This window comes from Lycium barbarum, chromosome 1 (genome assembly GCF_019175385.1).
Source record: "Lycium barbarum isolate Lr01 chromosome 1, ASM1917538v2, whole genome shotgun sequence".
Lineage (NCBI taxonomy): Eukaryota > Viridiplantae > Streptophyta > Magnoliopsida > Solanales > Solanaceae > Lycium > Lycium barbarum.
In genome coordinates, this window is record NC_083337.1 from 151,967,723 (window position 1) to 151,986,023 (window position 18,301).

An 18,301-nucleotide genomic window follows, 5' to 3' on the forward strand; every position below is an offset into this window, starting at 1 on the left:
TTGTTCTTTTCATTTCCAAAATATCTGTGTATATACAAAAATGAAACCAAAATGAATTAAAAATAGGGGACACAATAAAGAAATACAATTGGGTCAGGTCGTGCTTAAGTGATTGGGCCTTCCGTGTTGGTCTTCACAGTAACCTAATCATACACGTTAAATAGGTATACTAATTACTCAAGTTTAGGTCTAAATAAAATTTTAAAAAGTCCCAATCAACAGCTGTATAAGCTGACTTTGAAATATATTAAATCAGGAAGTATTAAGCTGACTTTGTATGGATCCTTTGTTTAAGAAAATTACATTGAGATCATGAACATATATTTTCGGGAAAGAAGGTGTTAATTAAAAGATAATCTTATTTCTCCAGACATGAAAATTATATTTTCTTCTATGATTCTGGTGATTTTATAACCTCAAATTATACTCTTCGGGTGATATTTGCTCTGTTCTTATGAAATTTTTGTTTGGCCAAGACAGTCCAAAGATAGTTTTTAACATGCAGTGATAATTTTTTTTTGGCTAAACTTGCACGATTTTCCTCAAAAGATCTCGCATCATTAAGAATATTCAACATATTATAAGTAGCTTTTTATTCTTTCGCCTTTTCATATGGAACTTTGTTCACGCACATCCAACGATCATCACCCTCTTAAACTAAATTCTACATGATCCATCAATATTCATGGGTTACTCAATTTGGAGATTAATGGCTTTCCACTTGCAAGTTTCATGATGGGCTACCAACAGCCATTTTAATTTTTAGAGTTAAAGTTGTTGGTGGTACTTGAATAATAATATTATTATAGTAAGACTTGGTTTTAAGCAATAATTTCAAATAATAGTCAATTTAAGATAAATATTGTTGACAATGTAACATGGAGAGAGTCATAAATTTATAAAAATTATTTTGTATTACTCCTCAAATTAAATATTAGTAAACTTTTTATTTTATTTGATCGAGAATTCAAATTTATTTCTTCTAAGAAAATGAAGAGCAAGTATCACAAATATCTTAAAAAGTCACTCAATTTTAAGAAATTATTTAGTAAAGTCATTGAATTTTGTTATATATTAATAAAATCATTCAACTTTGACCTTTATTCTCATAAAATCACTCAACTAATAAAAAAAAATATGACATGACAGTATTAATTAATTTTTTATGCCATGTAGACATGAACCCCACAAATTTTTAAAAAATAATTCATATTTTAATACCTCAACATCCACCCACCAATCCTTCATTTAAACTCACTTTCTTTGTTGTTTCTACCTTATTTTTTTTCGCGTGCTCTTATTTTTTTTCTTGAAATTATTTTCTTATTTATTTATTGCACTGTCCTTCTTTTTAGCTTCTATAATCTTTCTTTTCGTCTCTATTTTCTTATCTTTCTACTTTGTTTACGTATATCATTTAATAGATAAGACTTACTCATATAAGATATTTACACCAAATCAATATGTGTGAATTTTATTATAATTAAGAAATAAATAAAATAAAAATACAAATTAATTAATCATAATTAAAGAATATATAGAAACACGTGAATGTTATTATTGGTCTGGCTAAAAGGAAGCGGCCACATAGGACCGGTTGGGCCCTTTCCGTTAAGCAACAACAATTTATTTTTTTTACCCAAAAAAAACTTTTTTTTGGTTAATATACGCTGGAACTAAAGTTAAAAATAAATCCGTTGGCATTAGTGTTTTCAATGAGTCAATTGAAATTAGCTCTCACGTAAAGTGTCTAAAGTAGTAGATTAGTTTTTATACATTAAATTTTAGAAAAAATTGAAATGTATATCCAAAACTAAAATAGAAATTTATTTTATTTGTGGGGTCCATGTCCACATGACATAAAAAAATTGATTAATATTGCCATGTCAAATTTCTTTGATGACACATTTAGTTGAGTGATTTTATGAGAGTAAAGATCAAAATTGAGTGATTTTATTGATATATAGCAAAGTTTAATAATTTTATCACATAATTATTCAAAGTAAAGTGACCTTTTGAGATATTTACTCTATCATTGAGCTCCCTAAAGTTGTGAATGTGAGCTTTAAATGTTAGTTAGATCTGAACTTAAGTTTGTTAGTTAGATCTGAACTTAAGTTAATTTGAAACTCTTGCTTAATGTGCAGGATTGACTAACAATTTAATAAGTGTTTTGTTTATCTACAAGCTAATTAATATTCGCACTACAATTATTAATTAATTTTCACCCTTCATTCTTCAAGATGAAAGTACATTTTAGCTCCTTTTCTATTCCTCCTCCACTTCAGTTTCTGTAGTCCAAAACCACAAAGTTAAAGAAGCAAATAATTTTTTTTCGCACTCGATGTCCGGTATCCGCAAATAATATACATATTCAGCTGCTCTGGTAAATGGAAGGTGAGATTGATTTAATTTTTCAGTTTAATTTCCTCCTTTTTGTGGCTATTTCTGTGTTGATCATTTTTCAAAAATTAATATTTTTATGTCATATTTTAGAAGAAATAAAAATAAAAAGAAGATAGTGAAGTCGCTAAATTTTATAGTTGACGGTCCAAATTAATTCTTGATATAGTCAAGTTAGTATAAAGTTTAATTTGATAATTGGTCCTATCCCGAATAGTTTAATCAAACAAGTTCACCTGCCCCAGAATATTCAAAATTATTTTCTTGTTCTATTGGTAGCTTCTTGGCTAGTAGATGCACTCCTCACAACAATTTCAGCAACAGCCAAAAAATATTAATTTCTTTAATTTGTACATTAGCTTTCCACTCAAATCAAGCATTTGCATTGCCTTATGCATAGTGCCAACTTTTGGTTTGTTGTTGCTCTAATCTATTACTAGTTGGGAGGCCTGTGCTAAGTCCGGACCCAACCTCAAAAAATTAAAATAATCATTTTCATTGAAATGTATGATAACAAAATATGTATATAATATTAATTTAGTGTCTTTATCAAAATCAACTTAATAATATTATAAGAATATTATTAAATAATAATTCAAGCGCATAAATAAAGTAATAGATTTTAAATGTGGCTCCAAAGTCTTCTAAATTATACCAACCACAAAAAGTTACTGCTACATTGTATTCATCTCAAGTTATCCGTCGTGTTATTTTTACACACCCATTAAGAAAATATTAATTTTGAGAATTTTTACGCTTATTTATTTTTAAGATATAATACCTCTTTATTGAATATTTACTCTATTTATGTGTTAGATCTCCATAATTGAGGTGTTTTGTAGTCTTCAATTCAGCGTAAAATTAAAAAGAAGTTGTCATAAAGTTGAAAATGACAATTAATTTAAAATAACTATTTTTCTAATCACACCAAATAAATTAAGACGAAAGAATTACCAATTACGAAGATCAAAAATATTTTAAAGGGACTAAAATCTACACCATTCTCTTAAATCCGATTTTTTCAATGACTTTTTCTCTCCATTCCCTAAAACGTTGACTATCTATTAAATTTAAGGAACAATAATTAATGAGCTTTTGGCCAGGTGGGAATGCCCTTGAATTTGGGCCTTACAAAATGTCTCAAAATTTTCCTTTATTTACTAAATTAGATAATGACAACTCAAGCAATATAGAACTAAACAAGAGGCAAATTAATAAAAAAGTGATTCAATGCGAAAGTTGGATAACACGTCTAACTCCTTCAGGGCTACTAAAGGACAAAAATAGCCCTGTAAGGACTACAAAAAACTCCCATTAAATATTTTAATTAAAGAAATATTTTTAGCACTAAGTCCGAGCCCAAACTTAAGATATAAAAGTAGATATTTTAATTAAAGAAATATAATTTGTGTTAGTACAAGTGTACAACAACAACAACCATATACCTATTATAGTCACACAAGTGGGTAATTACGTTAGTAATAATTAAATTTCATATAAGTATATTTTCAATATATGAAAACAAAACTTTCATTCCATTCCTTTAATATTTTAACTTCTATTTTGATGAAATTATTTACTTCAAATCAAATGCGGAGCCAGAATTTGACATTTATAAGTATGTTATGTATCCTATTTTTTTTTAAAAATTATTTAGTTCTAAATAAATAATCTATACATAGTTAATGAACTTTTAAGACAAATACATAATTTAACTTGTACAACGGATGGAACTGTTCCTCCTTTAATTAGGGATTAGGGGTTCGAAGATGGATATGGAAAAAATCTTTGGAGGGAGCGCATCCCCCGATAGGCGCGATACATTGCGAATTATCTGGATTAATTGGGCTCAAATGCGGATATCGAGCACCAAATAGAAAACTAAAGAACATGAAAAATGAGATAGGAGGTTCGATATCTTTTGAAAAGTAGACCTTATAAACAAAAAAAAAAAATTGACTTAAATAAATAAGATTAGGTACAAAACTTGATAGCCCAGGGAATATATAATTCTTAAGAGATTATCTGCTTATGTCCTTGAAAATTTAGATTATCTGCTTATGTCCTTGAAGATGTAATTTGATCTTAAGAGACTATTTGCTTATGTCCTCGAAATATTTCTTCTTTCTAATTTTCTTTTGTATTGGAAACAGGTGCGACTTGAACCAATTTTTTGTGCCTGAGAGTAGGAAAATGGGAGTGTTTGCAGGGTGTCTGCTTTGCGACTTCACAGACACTCATCAAATTTTACCTTTCGGAATTAGTAAAGAGAAAATTACATGTTGATTGGTGTAAATTCAGCTGACGTGGCTAACCAAGACATATTGGGATGATTCGGAAAGCATTTCAAGTAAGTGGCTCTTAATATGATTATCTCATGCTCTGCTTTGAATAGGTTCTAAATGTATAATAAGCTATTGCACTGTGGCTTTGGTGTTAGTAATTTAGCACATTTACTATTTCGCACATACAATTCATCTTGGCTATGGTGTGGTGAGTTTATGCTTACTGAAATTTGAAAGTCAGCTTTGTTGAGTCGAGCTTTCATAGCATTGAACAAAAGTGTTTGTCCTAAATATTGTGGCTATTTACCGGAAAACCAACTCATACTAGGGTAGCATTTTATATAAACAAAGAGTACAAAAATTCTGCTGAGGGTTAAATCATGTTTTAAAAAGTGTATCTGTAACGATGTCCCGGAACCTTAACAAAACTCACAAATATGTTAATCATGAAATGGGAAATACTTTGCAGTGATCTCTTCTGCGTTTGACCAGAAGATGACGACAATTACTATTACTCATGGTGCTTCCACTTCTTGCACAGTTGCAGCCATTAATATGACCATCATCACAACAATAGAGGAGGATACACAAAGTTTATGAACTTAGCTGGCCATATGGAGTGTGTGTTCGTTTGGTTGTTTTGTCTTTGGGTATGTGGAGGGAAAGCATTTATATGTAGTCTTGTTTAATTTGCATATATAATAATGATAAAGTTTTGTCTCCAGTAACGGGAGTGTCCCGCTTACAGGGGTTGAGAGTATGGATAAAAATCATAAAGAGAAGGAAAGAGAAAAGCCTGCCTTACTGGTTGAACTTGTCCTTAATGAAGATTGCACGGTGAAAACTGGGCAGAGGTGGTTTCAGAAGTAGAATACATAGTGTCTGAGAATTTGAATGATGTAGAAGATGTTGACACAAGCCTTAAGGTAATGATTCCTGAAATAGTTTGATGTTGCGTTGTAGTATTTTGTATATCTGTTTGCCTTCTTTTATATTGGTTACTCAAGTATCATTTTAAGTCTTTGCCTCTGCTTTTTATATTGGTTACACAAGTCTCATTTTCATTTGTAGACACTGTTGACTGGGCTAGAATCGAAGGACTGGATTTTAGTGTGTGACTCTCAATGATAGATAGGAGCATGTCTTGAAAAATACTTGTGACCTGATTGTGCCTTTTGGTCGTTGCACAGGTATTGATCTTTCTTCAACTAAAGCAAAGGCATCAAGAAGAAAGACATTGTAAATTAGGTTTGATGGAAAAATATATTTTGGCATGCTGCTTTCATTTAAAGTTGAATTGCTGCCAGTTGATTAATTTTACTACGCTTCCTTTTGTTTTGTACTTGTATATATAATAATTTTCATTATATATAAATGCGGCGGGGGTACGAACACAGCTGCCCCCACTTGTACAATGAGCTTCACAAATTGTGCATGCAACGAATGCTTGTACCATGAGCTATATAACTTGTACACTTTAGCCAACTATTTTTATATCCCACGTAGACATGTCATAATACTTAATATTTATTCCCTTCTCATATATAGACGTATGCATTTCAAATTTAATTCTCCGAGACATTTATTTTCTCCGTGCACTTTTACTTGTTCACTTTTGACTTTTTGTATTCTAACTGAATATTTATTCTCTTCTCATGTATAGACATATGCAGTTTAATTTTAATTCTCTTACACAAATTTATTTCGTCCGTGCACTTCAATATGTTCACTTTTGACTTTTCACATTCTTTAAGAATTACTAAATTCCACGTGAATATATGTCATAGTACTGAATATTTATTCTCTTCTCATGTGTACACGCGTGCACTTCTATTTTAATTTTTCGACATATTTATTTCCTCTGTGCACTTTTACTTGTTCACTTTTGGTTTTTACGTTTTTGTTGAATATTTATTTTCTTCCCATGAGCTTCACAAATTGTACACGCAAATGCTTGTACCATGAGCTATATAACTTGTACATTTTATTCAACTATTTTTATATCCCACGTAGACATATGTCATAATACTTAATATTTATTCTCTTCTCATGTGTAGACGTATGCACTTTAAATTTTAATTCTCCTACACAAATTTATTTCGTCCGTGCACTTTAATATGTTCATTTTTTACTTTTCACATTCTTTAAGAATTAATAAATTTCACATGGATATATGCCATAGTACCAAATATTTATTCTCTTCTCTTGTATACACGTGTGCACTTCTATTTTAATTCTTCGACACATTTGTTTCGTTCGTGCATTTTTACTTGTTCACTTTTGACTTTTCACGTTTTTACTGAATATTATTTTCTTCCCATGTTTCTAATATACATAAGTGACTTGGGGGTACGAACACAACTACCCAAACTTGTACCAAAAGCTTAACGAATTGTACACGCAATGAATGCTTGTACCATAAGCTATATAGCTTGTACACTTTACACAACTATTTTTTAATCCCACGTGGACATTTCTAATATGTCATAGCACTTAATATTTATTCCATAGACGTATGCACTTCAGTTTTAATTCTCCGGCACATTTATTTTCTTCGTGCACTTTTACTTGTTCACTCTTGACATTTCGTGTTCTTGAAAAATATAATGTGTGTGTCCAATTTACTTGTTCATTTATAAAACCAAAAATAAAATTAATCCTTTCTAATAAATATTCTTGAAAATAATCTATTGGAGAGAGACTATGACAAATGTCTAAGTGGATAAAAAAGTAGTTGGTTAAAGTATGCAATTTATGCAACTATTAATATAAATTTGCATTGCTATTGTTCGTCCTCTTTTCACGTTAAAAGTATTAAGAAAGAAGGAAAACCTGTTTTCCTTCTTTGTCAATACTTTACTTATCTTACTCTCCTTTGCATTCTCTGATTAATGTTTCTTTAAATTTATAAAATGTATTACTTTATATTTTCATTTCGGAATTAAAATTTGGTGATTTACGATATAACATATCGCATTTATAATATGTCATAATACTTAATATTTATTCTATAGACGTATGCACTTCAATTTTAATTATCCGACACATTTATTTTCTCACATTTTTTAATTAATTTAATAAAAATATTTTATTAGTTTTGCTTTTAAAAAAACCAATATATATTATAATGGTTTTTATGTTTGGAGCTGAACAATTAATTGATTGAGATGGATATCAACTTGTCGGTGTACACATAAGATGTTAAACAATTTTAAAAAAATAATCTAAAACCAAAATATTAATTTTTCCTCACCTTCTTACTAATTTTATTTTTCACATTGATGAACAACTTTCATTGTCATGATTATGATAAATTTTTAAAAATTATTTACAAAATACAAATCGTAAAAACAGATTAATTAAAATGAATAAACATGGATGCACGGGCATATATGGCCTGTCTATTTATAATTGAATGAGCCCAAAAACCTTTGCTTAATCCAAATGCGCCTGCTAAAAAAGTAGGCGCCCCCACCATCGCCTCCTCCAAAACGAACTTTTTTCTTAGATTTGAGTTGTTTGACCAATAAAAAAAATGCTTTTGAAGAGAGCAGAAGTAGCCTTTTGTGGTTGGGAAGAAACTAAAAAGAATTGCTTAAAAAAAAGCAGAAGCAGAAAATTATTGTTTTTCAAGCCAAAAATATCCCTACAATAAATACATATTTACAAAAATGAATTCATTAATTTTTAATTATAAAACAACTGGTGGTTTATACGTATAGCAACTCACTGCCTTCTGATTCTTTAAGCATGCATTTCATATAATTTATTTGCTTGATGTTTTTTTTCTATATTTCAATCATCATGTTAATATTATACTGTATTAGTATATAATATTTTTTATTTATCTATTTATTTTATTGATTGAAAATTTATTATGCATTTTTTTAATTAAATAAAAATACAAACTTTAATAAAGTCTTTCATAATAGATATTTATAATAGTTTCTCTACATAAAATAATTTTAATAGTAAAGATACATTGATACTTGTCTTTCTTTGTAATTTGACACTAAAAAACACGTTTTAAAAAAGATAAGTCAAACACAATCTGCTTATCAACCGTACTCAAAAACACTTTTCAAATTAATTAACTAAACATAAACTATTTTTCTCAAAGTACTTTTCTAAAAAGTTATTTTAATAAAAATATTTCTCAAAATAAGCAGTTTTGAGCCGATTGGCCAAATAGGCTCTTAAGAGGCATAAAATAAATTGGAGGGAGTAATACATTTGATTTGACTTTTTAAATATGCAGGAACGGGTGGACTTACAGCTTATTTTGGTATTAACAACATATCCTCGGTCAAGGAAGGAGAAGTAGTATATATTTCTACAGCAGCAGGAGGTGTTGGTCTACTTGCTGGACAATTTGCAAAAATGATGAACTGTTATGTTGTTGGGAGTACAAGTACTGATGAGAAGGTAAAGGGAAATTTGCAATAATTATTTTTTCTTTTAATAAATTAATTCAAGAAATCCTCCTCACACCAATACCAATTAATTATACATGCATGTACAGGTTGATCTCTTGAAAAACAAACTTGGATTTGATGATGCTTATGCTTTTAACTATAAGAAGGAAGATTTAGGTGAAGCCTTGAAAAGGTACTAATTTGATATACTACTCTCCTATGCTTCACTTATCAGTAGGAAATTACTTCCTTCTTTTCATTTTACGTGAAGGTGTTACATTTAAGTACATTCGTAGTAAGAAATAAAGAAAGATTTTTGGGATTACTTGTAGTCCTAAAATATCATGTCTTTTAGGGTAAATTAAAAGCTTAAAGTTGAATTATTAGAAATGTGCCTTGTTTTAAAGACTAAAAAGGAAAGAGTGTCACGAAAATGGAACAGTGAGAGTATTCTATCTTTATATGCTTATCTAATTAAATTCTCTTGTTATCCTCCTACATATGTTTTTGGGATTTTTACACTACATATCCACCCACCAAAATAATAGACCAAAAACATATATTTTTTGTATATCAATGTAAAATATACATATTTTATATATTATAGAGTATATGTTTTATATATTTGGCTGGCAGGTATTACTATATTCGACCGACCGGCTAAATATGTAACTTGCCCATGCCCATGTTTTGTAGGGTTTGCCCAAATGGTATAGATGTATACATTGAGAATGTTGGAGGTGCAATGCTAGATGAGGTGATTTTACACATGAAGAGCCATGGTAGAATTGCAGTTTGTTGAATGATTTCACAGTATGGACTCAAGGAGAAATATGGTATTCAAAACCTCTTCCACCTTATCACAAAATGCATAAGAATGGAAGGATTTTCTGCTAATGCTAATTATTGGAAACTCTATCCTCAATACCTTGAGTGGGCCATTCCACTTATAAGGGACAACAAGATTGTCTATTTCCAAGATATTTGCTAAAGGCCTTGAAAGTGCACCTGCTGCTTTCTCCGGAATCTTTCATGGGAAAAATATTGGAAAGGCAGTAGTCAAAATTGTTGCAGATGAATAGTATATTAATTAATGCAGTCAGGGACGGAGCCAAAATTGTGGTTGCGGGTTCTGTAGGACCCAATAGCTTAGGCTCAAAACTTGTATTTGAATTTTAAAAAATTATTTAATATGTATAAATAATTTATTCAGATCCCAATAAGCAAAACATTATGATTCAGAATCCACAAATTAAAAATTCTGGCTCCTCCTCTTAATGTAGTTAGCTAGAGAGAAGAAAAAGGGGAATTGTGCTTGACAAGTGGAGATGAAGAAGCTCCAACTCTTCATGGTTCTGTTGTATTTTGTTCTTCAATATAGGAAGTGGATAAAAGAACGAATAAATGAAATATTTACTTGAATTGTTCTTGCAAGAGATGCATATGAGTTTTAGACTGATTTGCATTGCAGAATCTTCAACTTGGCCTGATTTGCTTAAGGCAAAAACAAAAAATGGCTTCTTTAACTTCTGAAGTAGAGTAATCTGACAATTGTGGTTCAACTACAGATTTTCAATCAATCACCTGAATAAATTACAAAAGGATTTAGTTCCCCTCTAAAACTATGCAGAACCAACTAGTGAATTTCAGTTTTCTAGATATTAAAGAAGAAATGGATTTACATTGTGAAACATAACAAATTCCTCAAACTATACAAAGCAAATTTCCCACCTTCAAATGTTTATGGTCACTAAATGAAAAGAACCTTACTCCTCAAATGGATAATAGATACATCTCCTCTTAGGCCTTGTACAAATGTGGATTTCATGTGCAGAAAGAGTGAAATTATACGAGAATCCTTCCGCCAGAAGAGAGCAATTATCAGTTCTCTTTGGTCCTTGTCTTGTCTTGACGTGCTTTCCTAACTGCTTCTTGAATTTGTCTCTCATGTTCCTTTAACATGTCTTCCATACTTCCCCCTGCTGGCACTAGTGGTCCAGAGTGAAGGAGTCTGTTTCTCTTTGGCACATAAACCTGAAACGAGGGGCAAGTCAAACTCAAGAAAGCTCAAAACACAGGAGAAACGTTTCGAAATGTCAAAATAGCACATGGGAAAACAGGAGGTTAGTTATTAGATCAAAATTTCTCCTCAAATTATCCTAAGCTAACTCTGCAGCTCAACTGCAGTGTATACTGGATGACTTAGGGTGTGTTCGGTATGGAAGAAAATATTTTCTCGAACACGTTTTTCAATTTTCCCATGTTCGGTTGGTCAAAATATTCGGAAAACATTTTCTCTAGGAAAACAAGTTCCTTAAAAATGAGGAAAATGACTTCCTAGTGGTAGGAAAAACAAGTTCCACAAGTCGCATTCCACATTGATCGTGTTCTCACCACCCTCCAACACACCTCATCCTCATCCCCCCCCCCTTCCCACAGTATTTGTCTATATTATATATAGATGCTTTTAGGATTATATCTTTTGCTTATGTACCGAAAACAGGAAAATAAGTCAGAAACCCACTTATTTTCTTGGAAAACACTTTCCTTCATACCGAACACACCCTTAATCATTAGTCCTAAGAACATCCTATATATCTGCTTGTGTGTGTTGTGTGGGATCAGTTACATTTTTTGCCGCTGTAAAATGAATCAATTTACTCAAAATTTGATTATTAGACGTGTGTGTGTGTGTTTTAAAATACTACAGAAAGCATAAACCAAAACGTGTGTGTGTGTTTGTGTCTGTCAGATGAGTTGGCTGATGTTTGAATAGACAAAAAGGAAAATAGAAATTTTGGGAACACACCGTGGAATCTCCATAAGAGGACCTATCATCTCTCCTTGTACGAATGTTTGAAAACTCTCCTGCAGCTCGAGACTTGTGAGAACCCCGTCTTAGAAGCTCTACACCATGTTGGGAAGCGGGATATGCCCGTTCATTGATTGCACTTGAATCCTCCTTTGCTTTGTTAGACCACGTGTAACCAGCTGTATTAGGATGGACCACTGAATTAGAATGAGTGAATTCGTTCCTGTATCTTAATGCTGGTGGCTCTATGGAGAAACCAGCTCTATTGTCCTCGAGAGGATTGTATTTCACGCTGATGTTTTTGCTAGGCTGTCCCTGCAAATTATATCATTTAGACATTGGTACAAACAACAGGGATCTTTAGCAAGAAATGTAACGAGTCAGTAAAAGTCCTGGACAACTAGAAGAAAATAAAACCTGTCCGTGAGTATTGAATTCTGTTGTAGGTTCTTCCTTTGATTGTTTCGGTGACTTCTTAGTTGCTTCGCCTCCATGTCCTTTTCCAGTCTCAGCCTTTCGCCTGTGATTAAGATAATGTAATTGTGAGACCATATCAAAGAACAGAAAAGTTTGATACAAGTAGAAGAAGATGAAAGGAGTTATACTGAATATATAAATGTGACATATGAATAGCATATGCTGGATTCAGAAAATATTACTGAGTAGCAAAAATGTACATATATGCAACTAACGCGATATACCTTCTTGCTTCGTGATCTCGAACCTTAGCATCATATTCCTTGCTTGGAGGATACTTTGGTAAACTATATGGATCACAAGGTAGGGGCTTCGCTTTGAAGAACTGAAAAGTGAAAACCCAAAAGAAAGATATAAAGCATTTCTTTTGGTTGTGAAATTATAGAGATGAACAACATATTCTAATAGATTGAACAAATGATTTTCCAAAATGAAAAACAAAACGACAGAGTTGCCTCTTATCATCACTTGGAAGTGGCAGGCCACATAAGGTCATTGCAAAATGCATAGCTTGGCAAACAAATAATATCGTGCTAGGACTAGTGTTGATGTTATATTTTTCGAATGAAATTGCTTCTACAGAATGCAACTTTAGACTTCACAAAAGGATTGACCAGATGAAGAGCTTTTCTCTTGGATTTTTAACATCAAACAAGAAAGCCGAGCCACATAAGATCATCACAAAACTCATGGCTTGACAAACAAACAATGACATGTTAATTCATTCTCTCTTTAGCTGCCTACTACTCCACACCATACGGCTAAAAGAGTTAGCTTCTTGAAATCAGTGATAATCTATTTGCGGCACCCACTACTTTATGTAAAGGAGAGGCGAGTTGTAGTTATTACCTCATTATTGAGTGCAGAAGAAGCAGTACCACGCTTTTCTGGTTCTATTGAAAGTAGGACGTCAACAAGGGCCAAAGCTGTCGGAGTCAAGTCCTTGAATGTATCAGCGATACAGCGCTTATATGGATTCTGTTTCTTAAAACTAGTAGCATGTGGAAGTTTTGATTTTCTCCAGTACTCCTCAGAAGGTGAACCACAAAGCTTGAATATTTTATGCATTTGCTCCACCTAGTAGTTGTTTCAACTCTCTCAGTTAATAAATGCATGAAGAAACAGGTGCTAATTCGTTATAAGATAAACAAATGTCACAAATGGATAGGGGATTTAGTGCTTGATGATTATACATTGGTTGCAGAGAGTTAATAAGACAAAAAATAAACCCCTCTGGAAATCCCTTTGGTCTTCCTATAAGTAGAAAGAATTGACAATTCAAAAATTGCTGATATGATCTGTTCAATAAAAATGGCAGTGCTCAGAATGTGATACATCAAAAGGCTACAACTAACTCGGGATAAAATGAAGGGCTTTTTTCATTTTTGACCCGTCGGCCAAATTTCATTATGGCCTAGCCAGAATATACAAAATATATACACTGATTATGTATATTGATGTATATTACGTTATTGTATGTATATTACATGTATATATTATGTGTATATTTATAGTTAAAATTTGCTGGCTATTTTGTAAATTAGATCTGCGAAAGGCATAGGACTGTAATTATCTCTAAAATGAAGAAGATAGCTTTTAACTCTTTGTTGTCTTGTTGATAGGATAATCACCAAAAACTCTTCCAGAAAAGATTGTAAGCAAGGAGGAAACTGCAAAATAATCTAGAAAGTAGAGATCAAGGAGTGAATTTAAGCCCCAAATGGGAGTACCTCTGTTCTTCCAGGCATGATAGGCTTTCCATAAAATAATTCAGCAAGGATGCAGCCAGAACTCCACATATCAATGGCCACTCCATATTCTGTTGCACCAAGCAAAAGCTCAGGAGCCCTATACCACAGAGTTACTACACGACTTGTTAATGGCTGCTTTTGGTTGGGCTTAAAAGAGGTGGCCAGACCAAAGTCTCCGATCTTTAGAATACCATTATCACCAATTAGAAGATTTGAACCCTTAATGTCTCGATGAAGTACACCCCGACTATGACAGTGTTCGAGTCCTTGAAGCAGTTGTTGCATATAACATTTTATCTGAAATACAATTCGAATTGTGCAACATAAGGATATAAAGAGCAGTTGTTGCATATAACATTTTATCTGAAATACAATTCGAATTGTGCAACATAAGGATATAAAGAACGTGGAACTACTTTTTAACAAAAATGCACCTACTTAATTCCATTAGAATATTCCATTTTATTTTTACTTTTCAACTTGTACGAAAATCATTTTTCACTTGCATCACGACGCTCTTTAACTTTAACAAGGAATTTGAATGGGACTTGACATTGAGATGACTCTTACAGATTTATGTTCAATTTTTTCCGATAAAAAATGATTTTGTCTTGGACCGAGTTGAGGTCAATCATGTTCTACATAATGAACTCCCTGGGACTTATCAAACAAAAAGAGAAATACCTGTGGTTCAGTGAACTTGATCTCAGGTGCTGCTGCAAGTCCAGCAAGATCGTGCTCCATGTATTCAAATACAAGATATAAGCTGCCTGAAATCCTAGATGTGACCAAAGCCTCAAGTTTCATTACATTTGGGTGGTCCAATCTACGCAAAATACAAATCTCTCTTGCCATAAAGCGAACACTCTCCGGATCCATATTGACAAATTTTACTTTCTTCATTGCAACAATTTTGTCGGTTTTAAGGTCACGTGCCTTGTAAACATTACTATACGTTCCTTGACCAATCTGCATTGGACAATAAACATCAGGAGCTATTACAGTTCCAAAAATTGAGAGTTAGCTAAAAAACTTGAACAGAATCATCATTGTTTCAATAATTTGTAATCTTATTTCCAGATTACCTTGAATCAAGCTGACACCAACAAAAAATTATGTATCCAAGCAAAGTGAGAGTATTGATAGAACATGCTTTACTTATGTTTTCTCAAGTTATCACATATGTATATAACTACATCCGTAATTAAAGTTGAAAACGCATTTTTCACATGTTTAGAAATTGAAAGCAACAAAAAGAAGTGAGAAGAAATCTTCTATGAGTAAGGAAAACTTTGATGCCATTTCTATATATTGTCGTGTGATGGATTGACACATTGAGACCAAGTGTAACAAAAATATCTTGAAAATTTGGTTACTAACACACTCAGAGGACAAGGAAACAGTGGGATGTGAAACAATATTGCATACATCAATAAGGTTGAACTTATCAATATGATAATCTTCCTTAGGTGGATAATTTCTTAAGTCACGTGTCATGTGAAAAGTACAAAGTCATTGTAATGAAACTCAGAAAGCAGTAACTGTAGCAAGTTAAAGATAATGTAGAACTGACTTTGTTCAATTTTTCAAATGATTCTGCACTTCGAGGAACCCACCCTTGAATAGCCTCTTGTGCAACTGAACTTAGCCATAACGGCCAACCTGCAGCACTCAGCTCGCCCTTTACACCGTGAGGCATGTTTACAACCCGAGACCTTGATCGTATCAGTCCAAAATCTATCGTCGATTGCCTCTTGAAACGGCCTCTAGTTTCCTCAGTATCATCAACTTTTGTTGAAACAACATTGGGTTTAACTATTTCTTTAATCTCTTCTCTTACTGATGGAGCAATCAACTGTACAGAAGATTTATCAACTTGTATTTCTTTTTCCTTTTTATCTTCAACAACATTATCATCATTGGAAGAACCTTTTGAACAAATGCAGCCCATAAGTCTGCAACAATTTATTCTGTCAAACAGATGCATTTAAGCCCTCTAATAATCAGCCACCAAAGAGCCAAGCTGTCCACAATATCTTTCACTAGTATCATATTCAGCTAACCAAAATGGAAATTTTTTCATAAGAGATTCTTGATCTTCCAGTTTTCTCTTTCCATTTTACCAACTTAGACAGGCCTCAAAATCCCTCTTGACAATCAATGCACCTTTGATCACAATTTCAAGGCATTCAAGAATGCCAACAAAGACAAATAATCAAAGATTGAAAGAAATTTGAACCAATTTCCAGGACCCTCAGGCCTCAGGACATATAATATGTCCTTTTTAAAATTAGTACATAACTAAAAAGATTTGAGACAGACCTTAAAAAGATTAAAAAGTCAAAAACCAAGACCAGAAATCCAGCATTGCAGCCAAACACAAAATTCAAGATTCCAACATACACAATGTAATCATAAATATGTATGTAAATTGTTATGCTAGGTTGGATTAATGCAGGAATGCTGGTCAAGGGGTACCTAATGAGGGTATTCTGGACTTCGAAAAAAGTTTTATTTTTTCCAGAAAATTCAACTGTTTTATTACTTGCCATTATTTTTCTTTATCAAGAAAAAATAATTTTGTCATAAAATAAGAAAAAGACTTTATTTTTATCTAACTACATTTTGGGTACTCGAGATTATTATTCAAGAAAATAGTAGAGTAATCCAGCGTGTTGGGAACACCTACAAAAACGTATAGCCATAGGTTATTAAGTTTTTTTTTTTCTTCTTCTTCTTTTTTGATGAAATAAAAGAAGAAAGGTAACCCTTTTTTTCTTTTTCCTTGTTTGAGTTTTTTCTTCACCTTTGGTCTCTTTATGCAATTCTGCATTCCCATTTCTGTATAGAAATATTATACAAATAGCAGTTGCAGAAAGAGGCACCATGGTTATTTGAACTTGCTGTGCAACGCATAGACAAACTTAGTTTTGACTTGCTTCTCTTGTATCTACTGATTTGCACTTTAACTTCGTGGATGATTTTCATTAAGGGGTTCAAAATATGAAAAAATGAACACACGATGAAATCAAAAGGAGTTCAACGTCTAATATATATACATAAAAAAAAATTAATCATATATAATTAATGTAATTTTCCGCCGAAGTATCCGAAATCCTTGGCCCTTCGTGCCTCCGCCCCACCTATTAATTTGTTATAGTTGTTGAAGAGATAGCTATATGCTGTACTGTCTCGTAGGCATAAACTCCTCCACTTCATTACATTGGCTACTTTAGTCATCGGAATAATCAAATTGAGTATCTATATATAAACTCTCTCTCGCAATGGATGTGAAACTTTTCGCTCTCCAAGATTCAAATTGTATAAACTTTAATTAATATTTTAAAATGTATTTTTTATCAAATTGATACAAGAAAAGTTGCAACTTATATTACTTTTCATATAGTTTTCAAATGTATAAATTTAAAATTTAAAATATTGAGTTAATCTAATTCAATTTAGCTTCAACTTTTAGTCAAATTACTCTCGAAAAATGAAAAATATCACATAATTGGGACGGAGGGAGCACTTGATTGGTTAGAACATACTCTCATTGATTCAAAATAAGTGTCCACTTAGCCTTTAGCACACGCCTTAAAAAAATTCTAACTCCTGAAAAAAGTTAGACATTTTGACTAAAATGTTCTTAATTAAATACTCCTAACTAATATAGTTTTTTTATTACAGAAAAACTCACTTATCTAAATAGGGATAAATTTGAAAGTAAATAATTAATTTCTTCTTGATTATATAAGTGAATACTTATTTTGAACTATAAAAAGGCTAAATGGACACTTATTCTGAATTGGAGGGAGTACTACTTACGCTTTGATTGACCTACCATGTGATTTTGGATTTACTTATCCATTCATTTTTACTTGTCCAGTATTGACTTGGCACACCCCTTAAGAAGCAATAAATAAAATAACAAGTTTACTACATCATCCTTTGAGTATCATAAATTCAATGTTTAGGAAAATGCATCAGGAAACCATTGTAGTTAATAATGAGGATAAATTAAGAACCAAGTGATAAATTCTATCTTGATTTTCTAAATTGGACAAATAAAAGTCTTGTTTACGCTAACTTAAAAAATAGTTTTGGGGGGATTGGGGAAATTATTAGAAATTCTATTTGGGACTGGGTCATGGAATTCAT

At 32.0% G+C, this 18,301-nt stretch overlaps 1 protein-coding gene and 1 pseudogene across 1 annotated transcript; one reads left to right on the forward strand and one right to left on the reverse strand.

The window, feature by feature from the left end:
- Nucleotides 1-8,223: 8,223 nt before the first annotated feature.
- On the forward strand, nucleotides 8,224-10,185 carry LOC132616512 (2-alkenal reductase (NADP(+)-dependent)-like; annotated as a pseudogene).
- A 178-nt stretch (nucleotides 10,186-10,363) lies between these two features.
- LOC132644501 (probable serine/threonine-protein kinase At1g09600) lies at nucleotides 10,364-16,762 on the reverse strand. Its single transcript, XM_060361096.1, has 8 exons — nucleotides 15,717-16,762; nucleotides 14,828-15,112; nucleotides 14,123-14,440; nucleotides 13,242-13,469; nucleotides 12,617-12,717; nucleotides 12,333-12,435; nucleotides 11,913-12,230; nucleotides 10,364-11,137 (listed from the first exon to the last, which is right to left on the reverse strand). Exons 1-8 carry the CDS (start codon nucleotides 16,128-16,130, stop codon nucleotides 10,985-10,987), a joined length of 1,920 nt encoding a protein of 639 aa, XP_060217079.1. The 5' UTR covers nucleotides 16,131-16,762; the 3' UTR covers nucleotides 10,364-10,984.
- Nucleotides 16,763-18,301: the final 1,539 nt, after the last annotated feature.

Bases quoted from the DNA above. Each gene is read 5' to 3' on its own strand.
- LOC132644501 (XM_060361096.1), bottom strand. From the start codon at position 16,130: ATGCATCTGTTTGACAGAATAAATTGTTGCAGACTTATGGGCTGCATT. The intron at 14,441-14,827 runs GTATTTCTCTTT...ATTGTATTTCAG, and splicing joins TCAAGTTCACTGAACCACAG to ATAAAATGTTATATGCAACA. The intron at 12,718-13,241 runs GTAATAACTACA...TTCACTTTTCAG, and splicing joins CTTCTGCACTCAATAATGAG to TTCTTCAAAGCGAAGCCCCT.